The 24,895-nt window shown below is 42.5% G+C and overlaps 2 protein-coding genes across 3 annotated transcripts in view; one reads left to right on the top strand and one right to left on the bottom strand.

Annotated features, from left to right (window-relative positions):
- Positions 1 to 1,041, top strand: part of rasef2 (RAS and EF-hand domain containing 2) — a 101,462-nt gene extending 100,421 nt beyond the window's left edge. For both annotated transcript variants that reach the window (XM_078241517.1, XM_078241518.1), the window contains exon 18: positions 508 to 1,041. In XM_078241517.1, the coding sequence (XP_078097643.1) occupies positions 508 to 610 (103 nt within the window). In that variant the 3' untranslated portion in view covers positions 611 to 1,041. The remainder of the gene's footprint in view (positions 1 to 507) is intronic.
- Positions 1,042 to 9,438: 8,397 nt separating this feature from the next.
- Positions 9,439 to 24,558, bottom strand: LOC144511299 (small EDRK-rich factor 2-like). Its single transcript, XM_078241519.1, has 3 exons — positions 24,439 to 24,558; positions 15,507 to 15,615; positions 9,439 to 14,558 (listed from the first exon to the last, which is right to left on the bottom strand). Exons 1-3 carry the CDS (start codon positions 24,443 to 24,445, stop codon positions 14,477 to 14,479), a joined length of 198 nt encoding a protein of 65 aa, XP_078097645.1. The 5' UTR covers positions 24,446 to 24,558; the 3' UTR covers positions 9,439 to 14,476.
- Positions 24,559 to 24,895: the final 337 nt, after the last annotated feature.

The raw sequence follows: 24,895 nt of genomic DNA, 5'->3' as shown, positions 1-24,895 counted from the left end.
TTCAGCCCATCAAGTCTGTACCGACCACAATCCCACCCAGGCCTTATCCCCATAGCCCCATGCATTTACCCTAGCTAGTTGATATTAAGGGGCAATTTAGCATGGCTAATCAACATAACCCGCACATCTTTGGACTGTGGGAGGAAACCGGAGCACCCAGAGGAAACCCACGCAGACACGGGGAGAATGTGCAAACTCCACACAGACAGTGACCCAAGCGGGAATCGAACCCGAGTCCCTGGCGTTGTGAGGCAGCAGTGCTAACCACTGTGCCATCGTGCTCGCCTTGGGCTGAGCGTGGCTGGAAAATCCTGCCCCTTGAGTTTGAATCCAGGCCTTGTTGCCAAACTAAAATAGCTGAAGTGTAAAACTCCGGCCAGCAGTAAGCTGTTCTGTAGCATCCATTAATGTTGATAATTGAAATGTAACGCACTGTGTGGCTGACTGGATATAATCGGCGCAGAGTACACAAGGACATAATTTGCATTTATTCCTTTCTCCATGCAGAGAAGCCAAGAAGAATGCAAAGATCAGGGACAGTGTTGAACCAGTGACGAAGCTAATGGCAGCAGATGGGAAAAAGGCACTGAATAACTGCTGCAAAGCATAGAATTAATACTCCATGGATTCTAGTCTTTCACTGCTGTCTATTAAGCCACAGATTATTCATGGGATTTGTGATGTTTGCTCACAATATGCTATCACAGATTTTTCCTTTTTTGCAAACCTTTACTCTCGTTTGAGAGCATCTCTATTTAATGGCCGATATATTTGGCAGATACTGTGTATATTTTTATATGAGGGTATATAGGTCTAAATGTACATAATGGAGCAGAGGAACACGTGTTGCCTATTTCTATCTTGTGATAGGTTGTGCTGTAATACAATACTGACACTTTAAAAGAAAATGTAAGGAATGTAAAAAAAATTAAAATAAATTTGAGTTTTGCGAAGTGAAGGAACTTGCTTTTTGAAAGGACATAGTTATTCAATAAAAGTTATCCAGTCAGAAATTGAAATAAAATGGATTACAGTAAATCTGAATTTCGCTTGGAAATCGCTTTAAACTGTTTCTTTCCCACCCCAAACAAGATTGATCCACACAGTATTTGCACAGAACCATTTGACAGCCTGGATGCAGAATCTATCTAGTTTAGTTTATTGACTAGTGTCACAAGTAGGCTTACATTAACACTGCAATGGAGCTACTGTGAAAATCCCCTAGTTGCCACAATCCGGTGCCTGTTCGGGTACTGAGCGGGAGAATTTAGCATGGCCAATGCACCTGACCAGCACGTCTTTTGGGCTGTGGGAAGAAACCCACAGAGAAGGGGGAGAACGTGCAGACTCTGCACAGACAGTGAGCCAAGCTGGGAATTGAACCCGGGTCCCTGGCGCTGTGAGGCAGCAATGCTAACCCACTGTGCCATACCATTTTTTTTTTCAGATTTGCACAGGGATCGGAGGGGGGTGTGGGGAGTGAAATATGGGAGGGGACCTTTAATCGTAATGAATGGCTAGTGCTGTTTTTTGCTGCTGAAGACACAATGCATTGCATCCAATTGTTCATAAAATTTAATATCCCGTATCAACTCTCCCACTTAAATCCCTCAGTTGCTTCTCTCTCAGTTTGAGCTTCCATTTGAATTTGCTCACACATTTGCCAACACTAGCATTACTGTGATTTATGTTTTATGTTCCTAAAAGTTATGTTTTAATGTTTCATGTATTCACCACAGAACAGTTGGGCCAAATAGCCATGTAATTTAAGTTGGCTTGAGCCATGCCACCCTTAAACCCAATCCGTTCATCCTGCTATTCCTTTAATATTATGAAAGCTTCCCTTAAATGCATCTAAGCTATTCACCTCAACTGCTAGTGTTGTAGATTCCACATTCTCATCCCAATTTGGGTAAATTTATTAATCTTGGTAATATATTTATGACTGCTAGTTTTGCATTACAGTGCCCTCGATGAAGCAGTTAAGTCCCACTTCTTGTGTTGAATTTGCAATTTGTTTTACTTATTCATTCATGGATGCAGGGCTTGACAGGGTAGATGATGAGATGTTTTCATTAGTGGTGGAGTATCGAATAAGAGAACGTAGCCACAAGATAAAGGGCTGGTCATTTAAAACTGAGGTGTGTAGAAATTTCTTAAGGGTGGTGAATCTTTGGAATTCCCTGTCCCAAAAGGTAGTGGAGGCAGGATCATTAGAGGTATTTAAAGTGGAGGTGGATAAATATTTGATTGATCGAGGAATAGAGGGCTATGGAGGAATGGCCCAGAAAAGGATTTGAGGCCTGCATGGATCATTGAATGGTGGGGCAGGCTTGAAGAGCCTGGTGGCCTGTCCTGCTTCCATTTCTTGTGTTTCACTGGTTAGGCTGGCATTTATTACCCATCCCTAATTGCCCTTGAGAAGGGCATGATCTGGTTATAGGCTTGTAGCTAATCGCACCATTCGTTGGGGTCCAGTTGATCTAAAACTAAGAATCTTATAAAATCTTCAGAGAAGTCTTGAGTTCTACGTGGATGTTAATTTCGAATTTCCTTGCATCTCCCTCCAGTAGATTACTGCTTAGCTTCATCTGATCCTCATCTCGCCATCTAACCTGTCGAGCCCTACATCCTATGAACAAACAAGTAAAACGAATTGCAAATTCAACCCAAGAAGTGGGATTTAACTGCTTCATCGAGGGCAGTGCAATGCAAAACTAGCAGTCATAAATAAAAGATTACCAAGATTAGTAAATTCACCCAAATTGGGATGAGAATGTGGAACGCACAACACGAGTAGTTGAGGTGCTCAATTCCCGGCTTGGGTTCACTGTCTGTGTGGAGTCTGCACATTCTCCCCATGTCTGCATGGGTTTCCTCCGGGTGCTCCGGTTTCCTCCCACAGTCTGAAAGATGTGCTGGTTAGGTGCATTAGCTATGCTAAATTTGACCTCAGTTCACCCAAACAGATGCTGCTGGAGTGTGGTGACGGGATTCACAGTAAGTTCATCGCAGTGTGAATGTAAGCCTACTTGTGACACTAATTTTTTTTTTTAAAGTAGCTATCCTTTTAGTTACATTGAATACATACATTCTGTAATCATCAACTACTGAGCTATTGTAATTGCTGCAGACTGAACACACACCAAGGAATGAAATTATTTGAGACGGTTGGACTGGGATGGGTGTATTAAATATTTTGCATGCTGCAGCATCTTTCATGAATAATCTCAGGTTAAGGCAACTCAACAAAAAAGCCTTGTGTGAAGCTGTGCATCTTATTGCTCATTGTCTGATGAGAAAGGACTGTTGGGGTGAGGGTACATCCTCCTTGTAACCGGCAAATTTTGAACCAGTGTTTTCTGTCGACAGGACTAACTGGGAGTTCTGTTCAGATTCCACCCATTTGCAAACTTGCTGATTTAAAACTGACACCAGTTCCATCTGCTGGATCGGATCAGCTATCACACCCCCACTCCAGAGAGTTTTGAGAAGACTGTTAACTAATTAATCAATAGGGAATTTAGAAGAAATTTCTTTACCCCAAGAGTGGTGCGAATGTGAAATTCACCGCCACGTGGGAGTAATTGAGGGAAATAGCACAGATGCCTTTATACGGTGACACAGTGGTTAGCTCTGCTGTCTCACAGCACCAGGGACCCCTGGTTCGATTCCCAGCTTGGGTCACTGTGTGGAGTTTGCACGTTCTCTGCATGGGTTTCCTCCCACAGTCCGAAAGACGTGCTGGTTAGATGCATTGGCCGTGCTAAATTCTCCCTTTTAGTGTACCGGAACAGGCGCCGGAGTGTGGCGACTAGGGGATTTTCACAATAACTTCATTGCAGTGTTAATGTGAGCCTACTTGTGACACTAATAAGTAAACATAAAAGAAAACAAAATAAACACATGGAGAAAGGAATAGGCGGCTATATTTATAGGGTTAGATGAAGATCATTTTCCCACACTAACGATGAGTCTATAATGCAGTGTTGCCATGTTTTAAAATGCTGAATGTACTTCCAATGTCTGTCTCCCACTTGGTAAAACCAGGCAGAAGCCCAGTGGGGCTAGTGTTAAACTGCCCCACCAGACCCCATAATAAAGTCGAAGCTGCTGTTGTTTTCTTGGATTCTTTGACATTTGGGATTGGAGAAGCACCTAATAGTAATAGGGGAAGTGCTACTTTAAAACACACTCTGGCCCAATATGGACACACTATGGATCTTAAGTACAAGATGAGCACAACAGTGCTGCACACCTTTAGTACTCATCATTGATACCATTTTCATATTCAACAATAGATGACGATACTGCACAAAAGGCTGCTGCATAAGATAAAGGTGCACGGTGTTACGGGTAATGTATAAGCATAGCTAGAGGATTGGTTAACTAACAAAAAGCAAAGAGTGGGGTTAAATGGGTGTTTTTCTGGTTGATGATCAGTGACTCGTAGTGTACCTCAAGGATTGGTATTGAGAATGCAATTGTTTACAATTTACATAGATGATTTGGAGTTGGGGACCAAGTGTAGCGTGTCAAAGTTTGCAGATGACAGTAGTAGAACAAAATGTGCAGAGGACACAAGGTCTGTAGAGGGATATAGATAGTTTAAGATAGTTAATGTTGTTAAATGTGAGGTCATCCATTTTGGCAGGAACAACAGCAAAATGTATTATTTAAATGGTAAAAAATTGCAGCATATTGCTGCGCAGAGGGATCTGGGTGTCCTTGTGCATGAATTGCAAAAAGTTGGTTTGCAGAGGTGTAGCAGGTAATTAAGGCGGCGAATGGAATTTTGTCCTTCGTTGCTAGAGGGATGGAGATTATATTGCAGCTGTATAAGGTGCTGGTGAGACCACACCTGGAGTACTGTGTACAGTTTTGGTCTCCTTACTTGGGAAAGGACGTACTGGTACTGGAGGGGGTGCAGAGGAAATTCACTAGGTTGATTCCAGAGTTGAGAGCGTTGGCTTATGAGGACAGACTGGGTAGACTGGGACTATACTCATTGGAATTCAGAAGAACAAGGGGGGAATCTTATAGAAACATATAAAATTATGAAGGGAATAGATAAGATAGAAGCAGGGAGGTTGTTTCCACTGGCGGGTGAAACTAGAACTAGGGGGCATAGCCTCAAAATAAGGGGAACAAATTTAGGACTGAGTTGAGGAACTTCTTCACCTAAAAGGTTGTGAATCTGTGGAATTCTCTGCCCAGTGAAGCAGTTGAGGCTACCTCCTTGAATGTTTTTAAGGCAAAGATAGATATATTTTTGAACAGTAAGGGAATTAAGGGTTATGGTGAGTAAGTGGAGCTTAGCCCATGAAAAGATCAGCCATGATCTTATTGAATGGCAGAGCAGGCTCGAGGGGCCAGATGGCCAACTCCTAGTTCTTGGGTTCTTAGGATGTCATACCACTCCCACTGTTTATTTTTATCCCTCAGTAAATTAATTAGTGATGTCAAGACTGAAATTACACACTTCCAATTAGCTTGAGACAAGAACCACAGCCCTTGAACATCTTCTGCATCCTTTCAGCTTAAACTACAGCTTGCTACATTTTTATACTTTCATAGTCTCATTACATTTTGAGGGCGTGACCATTATTTTGTCTGCTGCAATTGAGTTTTGGCTCAAAAGAATAAAGTCAAAACAAGTGGAGAAAGAACTCTTTCCCAGTGATTGGAGGGTTGTTAACCATGGGACAAAGATTTGGGGGAGAGATGAGTTTTGTTTTTAAATGTAGAGGGGGGTTATGATCCAGAACCTACTGCCTGAAAGAATAGCAGAAGCTGGTTCCAGAGTAAGTTTAGACACGAATGGAATTTTGCTCAAAGGGGAAACATTTGCAAGAAAAGATCAGAGATAATTGGATAGCTCTTTTAAGGAGCTGGCCTCTTGCAGTGAGTTTCAAAACAAAGCTGCCCGTGAATATTACAGTACTCTGGCAGAGGGAAGCTTATGTGGCTATCTATATGCATTGTTTGCCAGTGTAGTTATCTGTACAATTAGATGGCTGATTCCAGCTCACATTGTGACAGTAGATTCACACATCTCTGCTCTTCCCCCCGCTCCTTTGTTTTCATCCCCAGGCTACACAAAATGTTTATTGCGTTTCACCATGTCCGTTCCTCCACACATCTTCTGAGATTCACATTAACATCCTTGAAGTTCCTTAAACATTGGGAACAGCGTTACAATTTACAGCAAACTACTTTGAAAGTTCCATATGAGAAACGTCAGACTAGTTGACAACATGAACGCAGTCAGTTAATAAACGTGCAATTGCTGTGATTTCCATCCAGCTTTTTAAAGTAATTGAGCAAATGCAATGACAAATCACAGTGCTGTAAATTGCTGAAGTAGGTAAACCATGTCAGGTTTCATTAGGATCATATTTCTTTAACAAGTTGAAGAATGCTCAGTTTTCTTTACCCTTAGGTGAGGGGAGAAGTATGGTGCAAGGATCAATGATGGACCAGATCACCTAACAAATGCAATGCCAGGAGTCACAGGGCCAATTCGATCATTCTGTGCTCAATTGCTTTGTCCCAATTTCCCATACCCTTCCCTTCCACCCCTCATCTTTTTCTTGCGCATACAGCTAGTCACCAGCCATGTGTGGGAATCCTGACCATATTTCATTACAATTAAGGTTTAGACCATTATGGAAAAAGACCAGGAGGAATCTATAATAATAATTGCAGGAGAGCCAATTTCGGTGGGTTGAGAAGATTTATTCTAGGTAAACTGGACTGAAATAATGACAGGAAAACTTAACAGAATGATGGTTTGGATTTTGGGTTCAGGTATCAAGGTATTCTCTCAAAGCAGATAGGGCAACTCGCTGGATAAGATACTGGGCAAGATAAAGCAGAAAAGGGAAGCCTAATACAAAGATCAAGTTGATAATATAAAAGTGAGAACCAGGTTAGAAAGTGAATGGGGCAATGAAAATGAGTGAAATAAGAGTATGAGAAGCGACTTGCAAGGGAAATTCAAGTCTTCCAAAGGCATATAAATAATAAATCAGTTGTTTCGCAATTCAAAGATTATGTTTACTTGGTCATATATGTCTGCCACAGGTGTCACGAGATTGACAAGGTCAACACTCAGCCCACAGGTCTTAGAATATCCCATCAGGTAATTAGATATTGTGACTCAAAGCAAGTTATCACCATTTTGAACATTTGGTACTAAGGAGTTGGGACATCTTGTTGAAGTTGTACAAGACATTGGTAAGGCCACACTTGGAATACTGTGTACAATTCTGGTCACCCTTTTATAGAAAGTATATTATTAAACGAGAAAGAATGCAGAAAAGATTTACTAGGATGCTACCAGGACTTGGTGGTTTGAGTTAAGGAGAGGGTTGGATAGACTGGGACTCTTTTCCCTGCAGCATAGGAAACTTAGGGAGACTTGAGGTCTATCAAATAATGAGGGGCATCTTTTCCCAAAGGTAGGGGAGTCTAAAACAAGAGGGCATAGGTTTAAGGTGAGAGGGGAGATACACAAAAGGGTCCAGAGGGGCAATTCTTTTCACACACAGTGGTGAATGTCTGGAACAAGCTGCCAGTAGTAGTAGAGGTGGGTACAATTTTGTCTTTTAAAAAGCATTTAGACAAAAGGGGCATACGGACAATATGGGCCGAGGGGCCTGTTTCCATGCTGTAAACCTCTATGACTCTATAAGCTCCTCCCAGTCATTTAAGTGTGGCAACATTGACAAGGAAAGCTTTGAAGCTTTTTGCTTGTCCTTCCTGGAACACTGGCCATTTGAATTAACAGGATCTGGTGAAGGAAAACTTTTCAGCCAGCATCTCCTCCATCAAAACTGATTTTACAGGAGTTTTGCCTGACTGCTTGTGAAGCTTAGCTTCAGGGACACGAGTGTTTGCTTCTCCCATTCAATTGAGGCTTTCAAAAAGGCAACTGGATAAGCATCAGAAGGTTAAAGAAAGTTGCAGGAGTTGGGATGTCTTGTTGAAGTTGTACAAGACATTGGTAAGGCCACACTTGGAATATTATGTACAGTTCTGGTCACCCTATTATAGAAAGGGTATTATTAAACTAGAAAGAGTGCAGAAAAGATTTACTAGGACTTGATGGTTTGAGTTATGAGAAGCTGGATCCAGAGGGACTTTTTTCTCTGGAGCATAGAAGGTTTAGGGGTGATCTTATAGAGGTCTATAAAATGAGGGGCACAGATCAGAAAGATAGTCAATATCTTTTCCCAAAGGTAGGGGAGTCTAAAACTAGTGGGCATAGGTTGAAGGGGAGAGATACAAAAGTGTCCAGAGGCACAATTTTTTCCATAGAGGGCGGTGTCTAGAACAAGCTGCCAGAGGTAGTAGTAGAGACAGGTACAATTTTGTCTTTTAAAAAGCATTTAGCCAATTACGTGGGTAAGATGGGTATAGAGGGATATGGGCCAAATGCGGGCAATTGGGATTAGCTTAGGGGTTTAAAAAAAGGGCGGCATGGACAAGTTGGGCCGAAGGGCCGGTTTCCATGCTGTAAACTTCTGACATTGAAAGGGCAGTTCTGCAGTTGTCGCTAAGTTCTTGACAAGATCTGCTGTGGACTTAACAGGCCAAATGGCAGCCTTCTGTGATATAAGAATTCCATGGTTCTATGGAACACTTCGCAGCAGCAATAGGCAAATACAATATGGCACAATCCGTACAATGGTGGTCAGACTTCATTGTTAGTCCAACCTCTCTTGGCAGATCCTGTAAAGATGCAATCTTCATTGGTAATTGGGCAGTTGCTTACAGAATTCCAGTCTTCCGCATATCATACAATTTTGCACAAAATTAAGTCACTCGGCTGGATTTTTTTTTTTTACACTCTATTCCTCTCAGATTGACTTAAAATGGAATGGAAAACGGAACCTCAAATTTCAGCATCCGAGGAAACAAGGGAAATGGTGTTGTAGGTTTTCTGCATTCACTGTCTCACTCTTAAACTATCCTAACGCAATGTGGTTAGATATCCAATTGAACAGGCTGCTATTTGCTGGACAAATGCACAAAGCAGTCCAGTGGAATTAAATTATGGTAAATTCAAACATGGTAAATGGACTGTCTAAATGCAATGTCAAATTGACACCTCAGATCACAATTAGAAAGTCTAAACTACAAATTGCTTAACTCATGTCACGTCAGCCACTTTCATTCTTTAAAATATTGATTCTCATATCTTTATGTAAAAATTACACCGACACTCCCTTGCAGCCAGCCACTTGGAGATTTGGGGCACTGCTATGTTCCAGCATTCTAGAAAGAGTACTGCTCACTACAGAGAAGTGGTGCATATAGGTCATTTTAAAGGCCAAAAACGAACCTACTGTTGAAAGACAGATTAGCTTCCGCTTGGTTTCAGGTTACTTGCAGATCAGAAAAGCTGGCACAAAATGATTAGTTATTACAAAGTGCTTTTTAAAAGTTATTTTATTCAAAATGGACACTACTATTTTATGTACACAAACTTTACACACAAATCAAGACAGCAACTCATTAAAATAGGGAAAGTACAAGTGTGTGGATTAAAAGGTCTATTTTATTTTTCCCTTCCCTCCAAATCAAAGTAGCAAAACACTAGGCTGTGTTTATGTGTGAAGCATGCCATTGACTTAATGGATTCCTGGGAGTTCTTCCAGTGCAAAAAAGACACACTTTAATAAATAAGATATCTAGCCAGCTCCCAGTCCCAAGTGTGAGCAAGGGACACCCATTCGAAAATTTCTCTCCTACCTCTGAAGCCACAAGTTCCAGGTGACCACAGTAATTCATCTGTGTTCGTAATCCTGAGTTTCCCAAGATTACCTATTGTAACTGCAGATATTCCATTCTCCACTGAAAGACTTCAGAAAACTCCTTTACTTCAACAACTAAAATGATCTGTCGCATATTAAAAGCCCATTCAATGGAGGAAAGAATGCATGGTTTCATTTCTTGCTTCATATTAATAAAGCTAACTCAATTCACAAGTATCAATGGTCTTGCATTATAGGCGCAAAGGTTATCAACACAGTCACTAAAACAATATTAACTAAGAACCAAACCGACCAATAATCATATTGGTGATTTTATGACGTCAGTATTTTGACTGAAAACAAAATGGTAATGTATGTAAAAATGTGAACTTGAATCAACATGGACAGAATTACAGCTAAAAATCCTTGCATTGGCAAATTGGAAATGGACTGCCACTAGCATTCAATATCATAAAATCAAGGCATGAGCATCAGAAGTTTACTGAACACTGCTTTATGCATGTATTGACAAGGAATGCAATTTGGATGGGGAAATGGACCTGCATGAGAATGCATAATCAGAATCCTTTTGGTCATTTTACTCCAAAATGGAGGATAGGTAAGTGGGCTGATTTTGTAACAGATCTTAGTGAAGTATTAAGGTGACCATTTCTCCAACATCGGTGCTGACTTAGCAGCAACTCGGATTAAGAAACTACTGCCCAGTTATGATCCAAATTTGTCTACAAATCTCTATACCGGTCAAGTGATTATTAACCTCGCACATTAAGTGCACATAGACATCAGTTGGGATAAATTCTGACACAAAAGACTGTGGTCTTGACTTTGGCGAGGGGGTGGTCAAGATCAAGACTGTTTGAAATAATGGGTGACAAGTAATCTCCCCTTTATGTTCAATGACATTACCATCTCAGAGTCTCTCATCATCATCATCAACACTGGGGATTACGATCAAGAGAATCAGAATTGATACAATTCAGGAGCCATTCGGCCCATTGAGCCTACACTGACAACAATCCCACCCAGGCCCTATCCCTGTAACCCCTGGACCAGTCATATAAATACTGTGATAAAAAAAGCAGGTCAGAGAGACTGCAAATTTTGTTGCGAGTGACTCATCTGACTCCTCAAATCCTGTCCACCATACACAAGGGACAAGTCAGGAGTGTGATCAAAGTCACTTGCTTGATTGGCACCCCATCCCCACAAGCAGTAAACGTGTACCCTCTCCAAGCTACAGTGCAGCAGCTTAGCAAGCCACCTTCAACAGTACCGATGAAATCCATTTCTACAATCTAGTAGAACAAGGGCAGCAGGTGCAAGGGAATGCCACCACCTATAAGTTCCCTATCAATTCTCAAGTCATCCTGTTTTGGAAATATATCAGCATTCCTTCAACGTCACTAGATCAAGATCCTTAACACCACAGCTGATCACCTTCTTCTTTAGGAAGTCAATTACAGGTGGCCTTGTCAGCGATGCTCAAATCTCATTAATGAGTTTTTAAAGAACCACAACTCATTACGTAGAAATCATTCTAAGTGACAAATGTCTCGTCGATTGGGATTGAAAGCTGTGCTACATAATGATAAAATGAAGTGTTGTGAGAACAGTTTAAGTTCTGATTGAACATGGCCATTTCCAGATAAGTATTTGATTTTAGCACAAGCGAAAAGGATTTTGGATTTTGTTTTAAATACAAAATATTCTTGGTTTCAGATAAAGCTCAGCACAACATCGTGGGCCGAAGGGCCTGTTCTGTGCTGTACTGTTCTATGTTCTATTCAGTTGAATTGAAATCACTTCAGTGTACATTGAAGTTCTGTTGCTGCACAATTTATTTGGAAAACACAAGTGATAGGATTTCATTTTTGATGTGCCCATGCAAATTCTGGAATTTAAAAAAAACGCAAGCTAGTGATTGCATTGTGTTAAGAGTGGGTGAATTTGCAGCAATTCAGGGAGGGTGGTATAAGAGGAAGGCTTACAAGAAACAACCTGCATTGATTAAGAATGTTTTAAAACCCATCACGCTTCAGAAGTGGAAACAAATGATTTACATCCAGCTTGAGCAGATGAGTAAAACCTTGGAAAAGAGATGGCGAGACAAAGATGATTAGGGAGGAAATACCAGATTCCAGGATCCAGATAACGGAAAGTGGTCACAAATGGTAGGGAATGCAGTTGGGCTGTTTACAACCCAATGGCTTCTTTTGGCTCAAAATTCAAACTTGAGAGAAACAGCAACAACTTGGCATTTGTTAAGCAACATCATGGTTTTAAATGAACAGAATATAATGTTCAATGACCAATCACATTAAGAACAAATTTCTGAGCTACCATCCACCCAAAATGTGCAACTGCACTGCCAAAATAAAGCGTAGCATGTTCCAGAGACACTGACTGAAGGATTTTACAAAATATATGGTCCATATAACTACCAGCGGAACAGACAGGCTAAATGTGGTTGCTCGGTTTTGCAGAGGCCTGGCCCATAATTCCACATCACCAGTAGACACCCTGCAGCAGCTTGCCAATTTCACTTCTCTTGGCACAAAAATCTTTTCTGGGTTGTTTTGAGTAACTCTCATGACAAGTGGGCCTAACGTCTCTGACATTTGTGCTTCAAAACTGATTAAGTGTTACATATTAATATAGGACCCCAATTTGCATAACAATGAGGATCTCACCTATTCAGTTGGGCATGGAAGCCATCATGAAAACCATGGGCAAAATAGAAGCAGGTAAGAAAACTTAAAAGCAGTTAAGAGTTTTTAAAATTTAGCCTTGACAATGAGTAGGTCAGTACCAGAACAGATGGAGGAAGAGAATACCAAATGAAATTCTTGGGCCAAAGCAATTGTTAAAACAGATACATCTTGATCACCACCCCTCAAAATCCAGGGACTTGGTCACCATTGGCCACATGCATTCTTCAGCATCTTCAACCAGCCTGGGAAAAGGCTGATGCAGATTACAATGCATAATTTTTAGTTTTGGCTTGAGAGATGTTTCAGGAATTCACCCAATTCTATTTACAGTACGCATTTTGCACTGTAGAAAGCAAAGCATTGGTATCTCTTGGAAACTTTGGGTCATGCAGGACCTCAAAGCATTTTCAGGGATAACATGTAATAATTTGCCCAGATTGAAGGAACCTTACATCAACTCGCTGCCCTCATACCATTTTTGATGATATTACAACAGGCCTAAATTCAGTAAAAGAATTGTACAGAAATACAAAACAGAACTAGGTCACTCATGATAATGTATCAAATTCACTTTTAGACAAGTGATGCTTGTAGGCCTAACATGACAGTTATGTATTTGAGTGTTTATAATGACAAAGTCAAATTGAAATTCGAGTTGGCTCTTCAGGTTCTAATTCTACATATGGCCACTTAAAAACCAAAACCAACTCACAGATGATTCATGCATGTAATTTTTAATCCCTTGTGGAGCAGAAAAAAAACACGATTGATGCAATATAGATAAATTGGAGGTAAATAACCAGTACATATAAAAAAGGTGCCCATTCAAGTTCATCCAGTCATAAAACTGCTGGAGCTCTTAACCTTGCTTTATTCAATGTTTTAAATTCTATCATTTTTCCCTCCATTATGATCTATTACTATTAGTTTAGACCATAGATTAATCATTTGTGAACGCGGCCCCAATAACTGTTCTATTAGTTGGGACCCGTGTCCCTCCTGGTCTCACTCAATTTAACATTCTCTGTTGTCTCTTCTACTCTGAACAACCGACATTTCTCCAGTCTGTAAAAAATATTACATCAAGCCTACCGAATGTGCCAAGCCCACATTTCACCCCAGGCAACGTCAGTCATATTAATCCAAATAACTACCTAGTTATCTTCCCGATTTTTATAGCACTACTGGTAGAACTCTGAACCATAAAGTGGCATCTACCACCAAGTGTCTTAATCCCTTATGCAGAGGGCTGCAAATCTCACACACAAGATTTCTTAACAGTTCCTTTCTTTGCTCCAACTGCCCTGACAACATGTTTAAAGCCAATTTTGCCCTGGCAGAGAAATATTTAATTTGTAAGTGAAGCAGAATTAATTGATGTGTGCACTGCCTAACTGAAAGGCAGTGGCAAATGCTCACAAAAACCCTAAAGCACTTCAATCTTTTATTATACCTACCTCCCTTAAAAAGAATGTCAAACTTGATTCATTGTGCTTACAAAAAAAAAACTGACTGGTTTCCTTCCACATGTGGATCACTGAGGCGGAATAAAGATGCTTCAAGAATGGCAAAGCTTTAGTGGCAACTTAAAGACAAGCAGCTAAACCCAGCTTTGTCAACTTAAATGCTGTCTTTATTAGAACAGATTTTAAAGGGTTAGCGTTGATACAAAAATACAAGGCTGGTCACAAATCCAAATGCAAGCTTATTTTCTGCTTAAACTGGAAATACCTAGTGAATTATGCTCATGCGGGAAATGCACCTTTACAGTACAATCTCTAATACTGCATCAGGACCAATTCTACAAGCAAGACACCTTCCTTTTGCATTAAACATGGCATAGTCCCGTAGGAAAGATACAACAATGCAATTTTCTGAAGTATCAGAACCCAACGTTTTAAATATGTTCAATATTTTGAAGACAAAGCCGCGTTGCTCATTAGATGTACCCATCCAGGAAAGTTAGGCAGAGTACCACGGGCCTTAGTTTGAAGTTGTTGCATCAGCTCCCGCAGGTGCTGCAGAATTAGTTCCTTTTTGTTTCTGCTGCATTATTTCAGCATCCCTGTAAGAATACAAATTGTAAGCCATCACATCACACTTCCCAACACACTTTACTTGAATATATGCCTGGATAGTTTTCTAATAGAATCTTTCATCATGTACGCGGCATGGTGGTTAGCACTGCTGTCTCACAGCACCAGGGATCCGGGTTCGATTCTGTGCGGAGTTTGCAAGTTGTCTGCGTGGATTTCCTCCGGGTACTCTGGCTTTCTCCCACAGTCCAAAGTTGTGCAGTTTAGGTAGATCGGCCATGGTAAAACTGCAAGTTTACGGGTATAGGGCAGAGGGGTGGTCCCGGGGTCAGATGCTCTTTCAGGGAGTCAGTGCAGACTCGATGGGCTCAACAGCCTTCTTCTGCACTGTGGGGATTCTATGGTTCTAAGGTAAATGCACAATGAGTGGCTGGCTGTAGTGACAGTGTCTTCATGTACAGAAACTAATGCTGGTAGTAAAGTGGGCTCCTAAAGGGACTGTGCTCTAGGGATACATCCAACAGTTCAAGTCAACTGAATGAGGTTACTTCACAACTAATCCCAGTACAATACTGTACAGATAATCATTCAGAAATTTGCAGCTTTATGGGAACTATTTACAAGTTATCAATCCCATCAACTGCTTCTTTGTGATAGCAGTCCAACACAATCTGTTCTCCTCCCACTAAAAATTAAATTTAACCCCATCTGTACCCCGCTTTGACAGAGGATCCATACCCAAAATGTTAACCTTGCAGATGCCAACAGACCTGAAGAATATGTTCAGTATTGTGTATTAAATTGTTCTACATTCATGAACAGTTTCTACCCACCCCACTAAAATAAAGCCAGATGGACAAAATAAAATATAACCACTTATTCTTTGACAAGTTGCAAGAATTTTGACTCCATATTATCAGTTGTTTTGACTGTTGTGTATTGGTTTAGGAATTCCGTTGGTGCTATGTTTGTTTTACCTCTGCTTTCTGGCTGCAGCAGACAAACCATCATCCTTTCTTTTCCGTTTACTTTGCTCACTTGATTTTTTTGCATTTTTCTGACGAGCAAGCTCTCGTTGATTACCACCTAGGAAGAAAAACAGTCAATGCAGACTCTGTTTGATCAGGTCTCCCACATCGCAATGACCTTTTTTTAAAAAAAGAGCAACTACTGGAATCATGCCCCCAAGACTTTGATCCAGTCAAGAATACAGATGTTTCTGGAGGGACGATGGGAGGCAAGACTGATTTTGGCCCTTTTTCATCACAGACATACAAGCCACCTAGTAAGAGGCATAATGTTTAGCATGCATTTTGAATGTGATGCTTTGACATGAGGAAGAACACGCACAGATACTGAATAAACATTGGAGTACTGAAAACCAGGTTTTGTGCACAGAATTTGATATCTAATAGAATATGGATGAAGTTGTTATTTGAAGTTGCTGACATTCCACATAATCCCCTATGTATGAAAACTTGGATGCATCAACTTGGCTGGAGTTTCCTCTGCATTTACTCAGATGGACAATGTAAATAATTTATAGAGCTTAAAAGAAATTTATTGGGATAACAGCAATTCGAGTTTCCTCTATCTTTTGTGCCCATCCATCAAACACTGTCTAAAGAAAACTGCTGCTCAGATTTCCTTCTTCCAAATCAATTGGACAGGGGCTGAGGGTCTCAACATTTCAACTCGATTTTCAGCCATAGAAACAAACTCTCAGTTTCATAGAAATCATAGAAACCCTAGTGCAGAAAGAGGCCATTCGGCCCATCGCATCTGCACCGACCACAATCCCACCCAGACCCTACTCCCATATCCCTACATATTTTACCCACTAATCCCTCTAACCTATGCATCTCAAGATACAAAGGGGCAATTTTAGCATGGCCAATCAACCTAACCCACACATCTTTGGACTGTGGGAGGAAATCGGAGCACCCGGAGGAAACCCACGCAGACACAAGGAGAACGTGCAAACTCCACACAGACAGTGACCCAAGCCGGGAACCCAGGTCCCTGGAGCTGTGAAGCAGCAGTGCTAACCACTGTGCTACCGTGCCGCCCAGTTTATCTGGCTTTTTAAGATTAGGTGTTCTAATAAGGAGGTTTAGTATTTCCTCTTGTGCATTTTTAACAGCAGTTAAGTCACACTGAAATTGAAAAGCTGCTTTGGTTGCAAGTCCTTCAAAATGCTGTGCCTAGTAGTTAAAGACAAAACTTTAAATTTCGTTGCTCAGGAAATAGACAGGGCCTGAACTGTTTCCAATGATTTATGCCAATTTATGGCAGTGGCACAGTGGTTAGCACTGCTGTCTCACAGCGCCAGGAACACATTCAATTTCTGGCTTGGGCCACTTTGTGGAGTCTGCACGTTCTCCCTGCGTGGGATTTATCCGGGCACTCCAGTTTCCTCTCTCAGTCTTGAGTGTTAATGTACCCTATTTGTGACACTAATAAACAAACTTTTAAACTTTAAAACGTTGAGTTTGGGGATGGATGGCAACATCCACAAAACAGATGGAGTTTTTGGATTGTGTGGACAGAGAATCTCCAGGTCCTTCTATCTAAGCAAATGTATTAAAAACATTCAAGTTTCCTTCAATTTATGATTTTTATGATTGCTTTAGTTCCCAACTGAATTTCAAAGGAGTAGCAAGCATCACTGTCAGGAAACATGTTGTCAAGAGAAAAACAGTTTAATACAACAAAAGCAAGGAACCTCCTGCTGTTCTCCCACATACTATTTTACTAGTTATTAAATAGTTATTTTAAGCACGAGAGATTCAGACCACTGAAATTCTTCATTTATGCGGCAAACACAACTTAGTTTATCAGCCAAATCTGTTTCAATATAAAAAGGAACTTATGAAATACACCAATAGTTCATATCACTGGGGTCTAAGAGCACTTGTAAATCCATAAGGATCGAGACCTCACAGGAATATTATTCTGTATTGTGAGCAAGATAAACAAAATATAAACTTATTGACATGTGTGAAACCAGGGAAGAAAGTAGATGCGAGCAAGAAAGGTTAGAGAAAAAGCAATTTAAAAATATGCTGGCGATTTAAAGTCAGAAACATAAAAGGCTTAAATGGCCCTATTAGTTGCTATGCAACAGCTTTTACACTATGTACAAAGACCAGAGATTCAACTTCAACAGGTAAAATGTGGCCACCAGTGCACCAGCCACCAGCTTTTCACATGCAGCAAATAGGGTGACAACCCACAAGATGTACTGCCTTTTCACTTTGGCATAATGCACTATTCACCACGTGTGCTTGTCCATCACTGCCATTCATCTACCTCTAAATGGGTATCATATAGTTGCGTTCATGCTGAAACTGAAAATTACAAGTAAGATAACTAAAAGTAGTGGAGATGCGCAAGTTACCAATGATAATTTTTTTTAAGAAACAAAAAATTGGTTGAGTATATCCTCTCCATCAGAAACACAATGAGCCCAGTGGCTTGCAAGACTTTAAGACTATCTTACATGGACTTCACATGGTGCTATTTGCATATGAAATTACTCTTCCCCATCAGTCATAATGGCAATGGAGATAAAAAGCTAAAAATTGAACTTAAAATGATCTACAGAAGAGCAGCTATCATATGGAAATGTCTTCATGGCAAAAGGTGACTTTCACTTGCTGTTAGTAAAGCAATAATAGATCTTTCTTTCAAAATATTCTGATAGGTCAATGATTAGATGACAAAGTGGTCCAATGATAGCCCAGTATTGAACAAACTTTTACTCGACATTTTTGTATTTCTTCCTGTAACGAATGTATACAAACAAACCTACTCTGTACTACACTAATAGGGATACAAAACAAACAATTGAACACCAAGTTCCAAGAAACAGCTCAATGAGTCTTCTCAAGGAGATTTAATAATCATATTACTAAATGTTCTTTCCACATACTCAGTTGAATTGAATGCTTTCCCGAAACAGGGAAACAACATAAAAGCAAATTACTGCAGATGCTGGAATCTGATACCAAGAGAAAATACTGGAAAATCTCAGCAGGTCTGGCAAAATCTCTGCTAGCTCGGCTCATAATTCAGTGGGGCAAATGCAGATTAGCAGCAACTACGTATGTAATGCATCCAGTCCAATGAAGCACTCTGAAGGCACAAAGCACACCTTCTGGCAGCGGCAGTGCTTCAAGTATCACTCATGCATCCCGCTACTGTGGACAGATTTTGTAGAATTCCTAACACCCAGTGGCTGCAGCTGTACGAAAGTGTCCCGAAACAACTCAAATAATTAAAGATGAACCCGCTTTGCTCTTCATATTTTTAGTCTTTTACAAATTGGAATCCATGGTGTTTTAACCTAAAGTTGTACATTAATACTGCCACATGTGGGTATTGGATGTCATGCCTGGCAATGCAAATCACAATTTTTCATTAAATTGATGAGACGCTTTCTTGGAATGCAAACTGAATTTACAGTTTCAAGGACCAACAATCTAAGCTACAAGTGTGGGTTAGAACAAGCAACATTCAGTTTTTAAAAAGTCAGATCAATCAAATGTATGTCTATTAACAGGACAGGAAACCAGATTCAGGATTCCTTATCTGGGTCTCCCAGAAATAGACTTCTGCTTCTTTCCAGTGCATGATTGGCCGGACGGTTAAGGATATAATGACTGCACCAGTTTACGGTCAGTTACAATGACATGCTTTTCACTACTTCAAACCACTGTCCCTAGAGGGCATTCCTGAGATCTCTAAAAATAGGTAAAAGATCATAAACAGACTCCAGTTTGTCTAGCAACAAAGTACAAATACTGATTAAGTGTGGAGGTTCAACTGCAATTCAGGAGAAGAAGACTGAATGTACGGGGAAAAGGTACAAGAATAGATCAGAGCCAGTGCAGACATGGTGAAGCAGGCTCAAAGGGCCAGATAGCCTACTGCCGCTTCTATTTTTCATGTCAAATGGCCTCTGTGATTCTGCATGTAGAAAATAAATTCAATACTACACAATTTGGAATTATAAGTTTTCAAACAAGGATGGAAGTTGTTCTGCATAGATTTTTGAAAAATTCATTCATGGGATGTGGGCAATTATTATCCATCCCTAATCATCCTCGAGAAGATGGTGGCGAGCTGCCTTCTTGAACTGCTGCAGTACAGCGTAGATACATCCACAAGTGCCGCCAGGGAGGGAATGGCAATATATTTCCAAGTTAGAATGGTGAGTAGCTTGGAGGGGAAATTGCAGGTGGTAGCGTTCCCAGGTGTCTGGGTTGTGGGTTCGGAAGGTGCTGTCCAGGGAGCTTCGGAGAGTTCCTGCTGTGCATCTTTTAGATGGTGCACACTACTGCCACTCTGCGGTGGTGAAAGGAGTGAATGTGGTGCCAAATGGATTGCTTTGCCCCAGATTATATTGAGCTTCGAGTGTTGTTAGAGCGGCACACTTTCAGGCAATTGAGAACATTCCATCACACTCCCGCCTTTTGGACAAGTTTTGAACCAGGAGGTGGGTTACTCGCTGCAGGATTCCTCGTCTCCCAACTGCTCTTGTAGCCACAGTATTTATATGGCTAGTCCAGCTCAATTTCTGGTCAATGGTAACCCCCAGGATATTGATAGTGAAAATTCAGTGATGGTAATGCTCTTGTTGGAGATATTGTTCGTGTGGTGCGAATGTCACTTGCGACTGATCAGCCTAAACCTGGATATTGCCCAGGTCTTGCTGCATTTGGACATGGATTGCTTGATGAGGAGTCGCAAATAAACATTGTGCAGTCACCAACAAATTTCCCCACTTCTGATCTGATGATGGAAAGTCATTGATGAAGCAGCTGATGACGGCTAGACCTACCCTGAGGAACTCCTGCAGTGATGTCCTGGAACTGAGAGGACTGATGCCCAACAACAATAATCATCTTCCTTTGTGCTCGGTAAAACTCCAACCAGCAGAGTTTCCTCGATTCCCATTGACTCGTTTTGCTACGACTCTCATGCCACACTTAGTCAAATGCTGCCTCAATTGAAGGGCAGTCACTCACTTCAGTTCTTTTGTCCATGAGGTCAGGAGCTGAGTGATCCTTAACCTGTGCATAAGTGAGCAGGTTATTGCTGTGCAAGTGCTATTTGATTGCCTGCTGATGACCCCGTCCATGGCAGGCAGGTTGTAGAAGAAGATGAGGTCAAGTCTGTTTTTCCCTCTTGTTGGTTCGCTCACCACCTGCCGCTAACTCAATGTAGCAGCTATGCTCTTTAAGACATGGGCAATTCGGTCTATAGTGGTGCTACTGAGGCAAGCATGGTGATCAAGAGTAGTTTGATGGGGTAGTAATTGGCGGGGTTGGATATGCTCTGCTTTGTGTGCAAGACATACCCAAGAAATATTCCACATTGCCGGGTAAATGCCAGTATAGTAGCTGTACCAGAACAGTTTGGCTAGGGATGTGGCACGTTCTGGAGTATAAGTCTTCAGTACTATTTCTGGAATGTCAGGATCCATTGCCTTTAGCCATTTCTTGCAATCACTTGATTACAATTTAGACTGAATTGGCTCAAGACTGTCATCTGTAGTGCTGGGGACCTCTGGAGAATGCATTTCTGGCTGAAGACTGCTGCAAATGCTTCAGCTCTCTCTTTTGCACTGTCGTGTTGAGATTTCCTCCATCATTGAGGATGGTGATATTTGCGGAGTGAGTTATTTAATTGTCCACGACCATTCATGACTAATGTGACAGGACTGCACAGCTTAGATCTGATCTGTTGGTTGTGGGATTGTTTAGCTCTATCACTTGCTGCTAATGCAAATAGTCCTGTGTTGTAGCTTCACCAGGTTGACACCTCATTTTTAGGTATGCCTGGCATGCTCTCCTGTTTTGAACCAGAGTTGATCACCTGGCTTGGTAATAATGGTAGAATAGGGGGATATCATAGAAACCCTACAGTGCAGAAGGAGGCCATTCGGCCCATCGAGTCTGCACCGACCACAATCCCACCCAGGCCCTACCCCCACATATTTTACCCACTAATCCCTCTAACCTACGCATCTTAGGATTCTAAGGGGCAATTTTTTTAACCTGGCCAATCAACCTAACCCGCACATCTTTGGACTGTGGGAGGAAACCGGAGCACCCGGAGGAAACCCACGCAGACACGAGGAGAATGTGCAAACTCCACACAGACAGTGACCCGAGCCGGGAATCGAACCCGGGACCCTGGAGCTGTGAAGCAGCAGTGCTAACCACTGCGCTACCGTGCCGTCCCATGTGACGAGGTCACAGATTGTGATTGAATACAATTCTGTTGCTGTTGATGGCCCATGGTGCCTCATCGCTACCCAGTGTTGACTAGCTCTGTGGTGGTCACTCCTACTGATAGGGTCATGGACAGATGCATCCATGGCAGGCAGGTTGTAGAAGATGAGGTCAAGTCTGTTTTTCCCTCTTGTTGGTTCGCTCACCACCTGCTGCCAACTCAATGTAGCAGTTATGCCCTTTAAGACTTGGGCAATTTGGTCTATAGTGGTGCTACTGAGGCAAGCTTGGTGATAGACATCGAAGTGCCCCACCTGAGTAAATTCTGCACCCTTGTCATTCTCAGTGCTACCTCCAGATGTTGTGATGATCAGCATAGCAGAATATGCATTCATCAGCTTTTGGGGGGTGGGGGGGGGTGCGGTGGGGGGAAGGGGTGGAGAAGGAGGAAGAGAGAGAGAGAGGAGGCAGGGGCACTACGTGGTAATCAACAAGAAGTTTCCATGTCCATGTTTGACCTGATGCCATGAGACATTATTGGGTTTAAACAGTGTGTCTTAACCTGGATTTACAGGTTATGAAATTGAACTACTAAACCAAGTACAATGTTGAGTCACAAGAATGTCAGAACCCAATAGATAAAATGATAAAAAGTAGTTGCATAAGCGTGACAAATATTCTCAAGTTTGAAGGGCTGCGCTAATTGAGGAGACTAACACAATAGAGGAATTCAACAGGCTGGGACAGATAACCTGTTCCCTCTAATAGGGGAATAATTATAAATTAGAGCTAGGCTTTTTCAGCAGGAATTCAGGAAGCACTCATGTCTCTTCACTGCCCCTGCTCTCCCCCCAACCCCAACAATCTCCGACGGACAATCTGGGGCTCTCTTTCCCCTTAAAGAAGTTGCAGATGTGCTGGGGGCTTTCAAACTGGAGATCAACAGACTTCACAGTTGGTACCATTAACAAGGGATATGGAGCTGAAGTTTAGGTTAGCGACTCTTCTTTGGAATTAACCACCCCAGAGGGCAAGTGGATCCTCAATCAGAGTATATTCAAAATGTGGAGATGCTTGCATTAGACTGGGGTGGGCACAGTAAAAAGTCTCTCAACACCAGGTTAAAGTTCAACAGGTTTGTTTGGAATCACGAGCTTTCGGAGCGCTGCTCCTTCATCAGGTGAGTGAAGGAGTGATGAAGGAGCAACACTCCGAAAGCTCGTGATTCCAAATAAACCTGTTGAACTTTAACCTGATGTTGCGAGACTTCTTAAGAGTATATTCAAGACTAGGGTCACGAGATTTTCAGAACTGAGGTATTTATGCAATATGGAGGGGGCAGAATAATACAGGGATTCAGTTGGCTGGACAGCAGGTTCACAATGCATGGCGATGCTGACAGCATGGGCTCAATTCCTGTACCAGCAGAGGTTATTGAGAAGGTCAGTCCTTCATGAATCTTGTCCCTCATCTGAGGTGTGGTGACCCTCAGGTTAAATCACCACCAGTCAGATCATCCCCTCAAAGGGGAGAGCAGCCTATGGTCCTCTGGGACTATGGCGACATTTATATTTTGTTTATAGTGCAGAAGATGGAATTGAATCAAGAGTAGTCACCATTTAACCAAAAGGCGAGAGGGGCTAAATGGTCTAGCCTTGCTTATAAGAAAGATGTCAAGGTGCAAAAATATACAAGGAAACTTGGGGAGCAGGCTGGAGGGCAGAATGACTTTCCCTAATAACAGGAAAAATGTCATGGAACAAATATGCAAAGAAACTGGGGGAGCAAACCGGAGGGTGGAATGGCCTTTCCCTGCTCAAAGGAAATGGGCAGCACAGTGGTTGGCACTGGTGCCTCACAGTGCCAGGGAGCCAGGTTCAACAGTCACTGTCTGTGCAGAATCTGCACGGGTTTCCTCCGGGTGCTCCGGTTTCCTCCCACAGTCCAAAAGACATGCTGGTTAGGTGCATTGGCTATGCTAAATTCTCCCTCAGTGTACCCGAACAGGCGCCGGAGTGTCATGACTACCGTATTTATTATTGTCACTAGTAGGCTCACAATGCTAATGGAGTTAAGAGTTAATGTGAGACTACTTGCGACACTGATAAACAAACTTTAAAAAGGAACAAATGTGCAAGGAAATTTGGAGAGCAGGCTGAAGGGGGCAGAACGGCCTTTCTTTGCTCAACCCCTCAGGCTGGGTGTTGATAGCTGAGAGGCAGGGCTGAGGACAAAGCCACAACAACAGTCACTGTGTGAGCAGCAGACCATCTCCCTCAGCCCCAGCCAGACCCGCACCTCCCCTTTAAGAGCTGCCGGCGGATTTATTTTGAGCCGACTGTTATTACTACCGAGTGCGGACGTGGCAAAGGGAGGCGCCCGGGACCCAGAGGCGGCGGGCCAGAAGGGAAGCTGGAGTGGAGGAGGAGGTGGGATCGAGGCCTGTGGCCTAATCCCCGGGCCGGCCATCCGGAACCCGGACAATACCCCCCCTCGACAGCCACACCGATCGAAACGGAGATCCGCCCAGCCGGTGAAGCGGGGCCTCTCAGGCCGATCCTCGGAGTGACCGTCCAGCAGCGGCGGGGTTAACTCGGGGATCGCCTCCCCCCCACACACACCCCCGACCCGGATCTCTCTGTCTGTCCGTCCCGCCGCTGCTACTCACGGGTCATGGTGTCCGCCACCGCAGCCCGATCCGGATCCGCTCCTGCTGCAAACAGCCCCCCCGCCCCGCGCGAGCGCCGCAACCTAACCTGCTCACCCTCCCCTGCGCTCCGCCCACCGCTTCCACAATTGGCTGCGGCCGCGGCCCCGCCCGCCTTCTGTGTGGCTGAGGTCGCTGTCAATCAGATGACGTCACACCCCCAGCAAGTTCGGTTGAGCGGCGGGTCACGTGGTGGAGGGTTTCTCCCCGGCGGGGGGGTTGGGAGGGAAGCTCGTGCCCTCTGACTCTGGGGCTCCTGCAGCAAATCCCAGCAGGTCTGGCAGCATCTGTGGAGAGAGAATAGAGTAAGAAGTCTCACAACACCAGGTTAAAGTCCAACAGGTTTATTTGGTAGCAAATGCCATGAGCTTTAGGAGTGCTGCTCCTTCGTCAGGTGGAGTGGGAGTTGTGTTCACAA

Source organism: Mustelus asterias, chromosome 24 (assembly GCF_964213995.1).
Source record: "Mustelus asterias chromosome 24, sMusAst1.hap1.1, whole genome shotgun sequence".
In the NCBI taxonomy this organism is placed as follows: Eukaryota; Metazoa; Chordata; class Chondrichthyes; order Carcharhiniformes; family Triakidae; genus Mustelus; species Mustelus asterias.
The sequence above is the reverse complement of the archived record's forward strand: the minus strand, read 5'-3'. Positions and strand labels throughout refer to the sequence as shown.

Coding starts and splice junctions, on each gene's coding strand:
- LOC144511299 (XM_078241519.1), bottom strand. Junction 14,559..15,506: donor GCTGCAGCCAGAAAGCAGAG/GTAAAACAAACA, acceptor GTATTCTTACAG/GGATGCTGAAATAATGCAGC.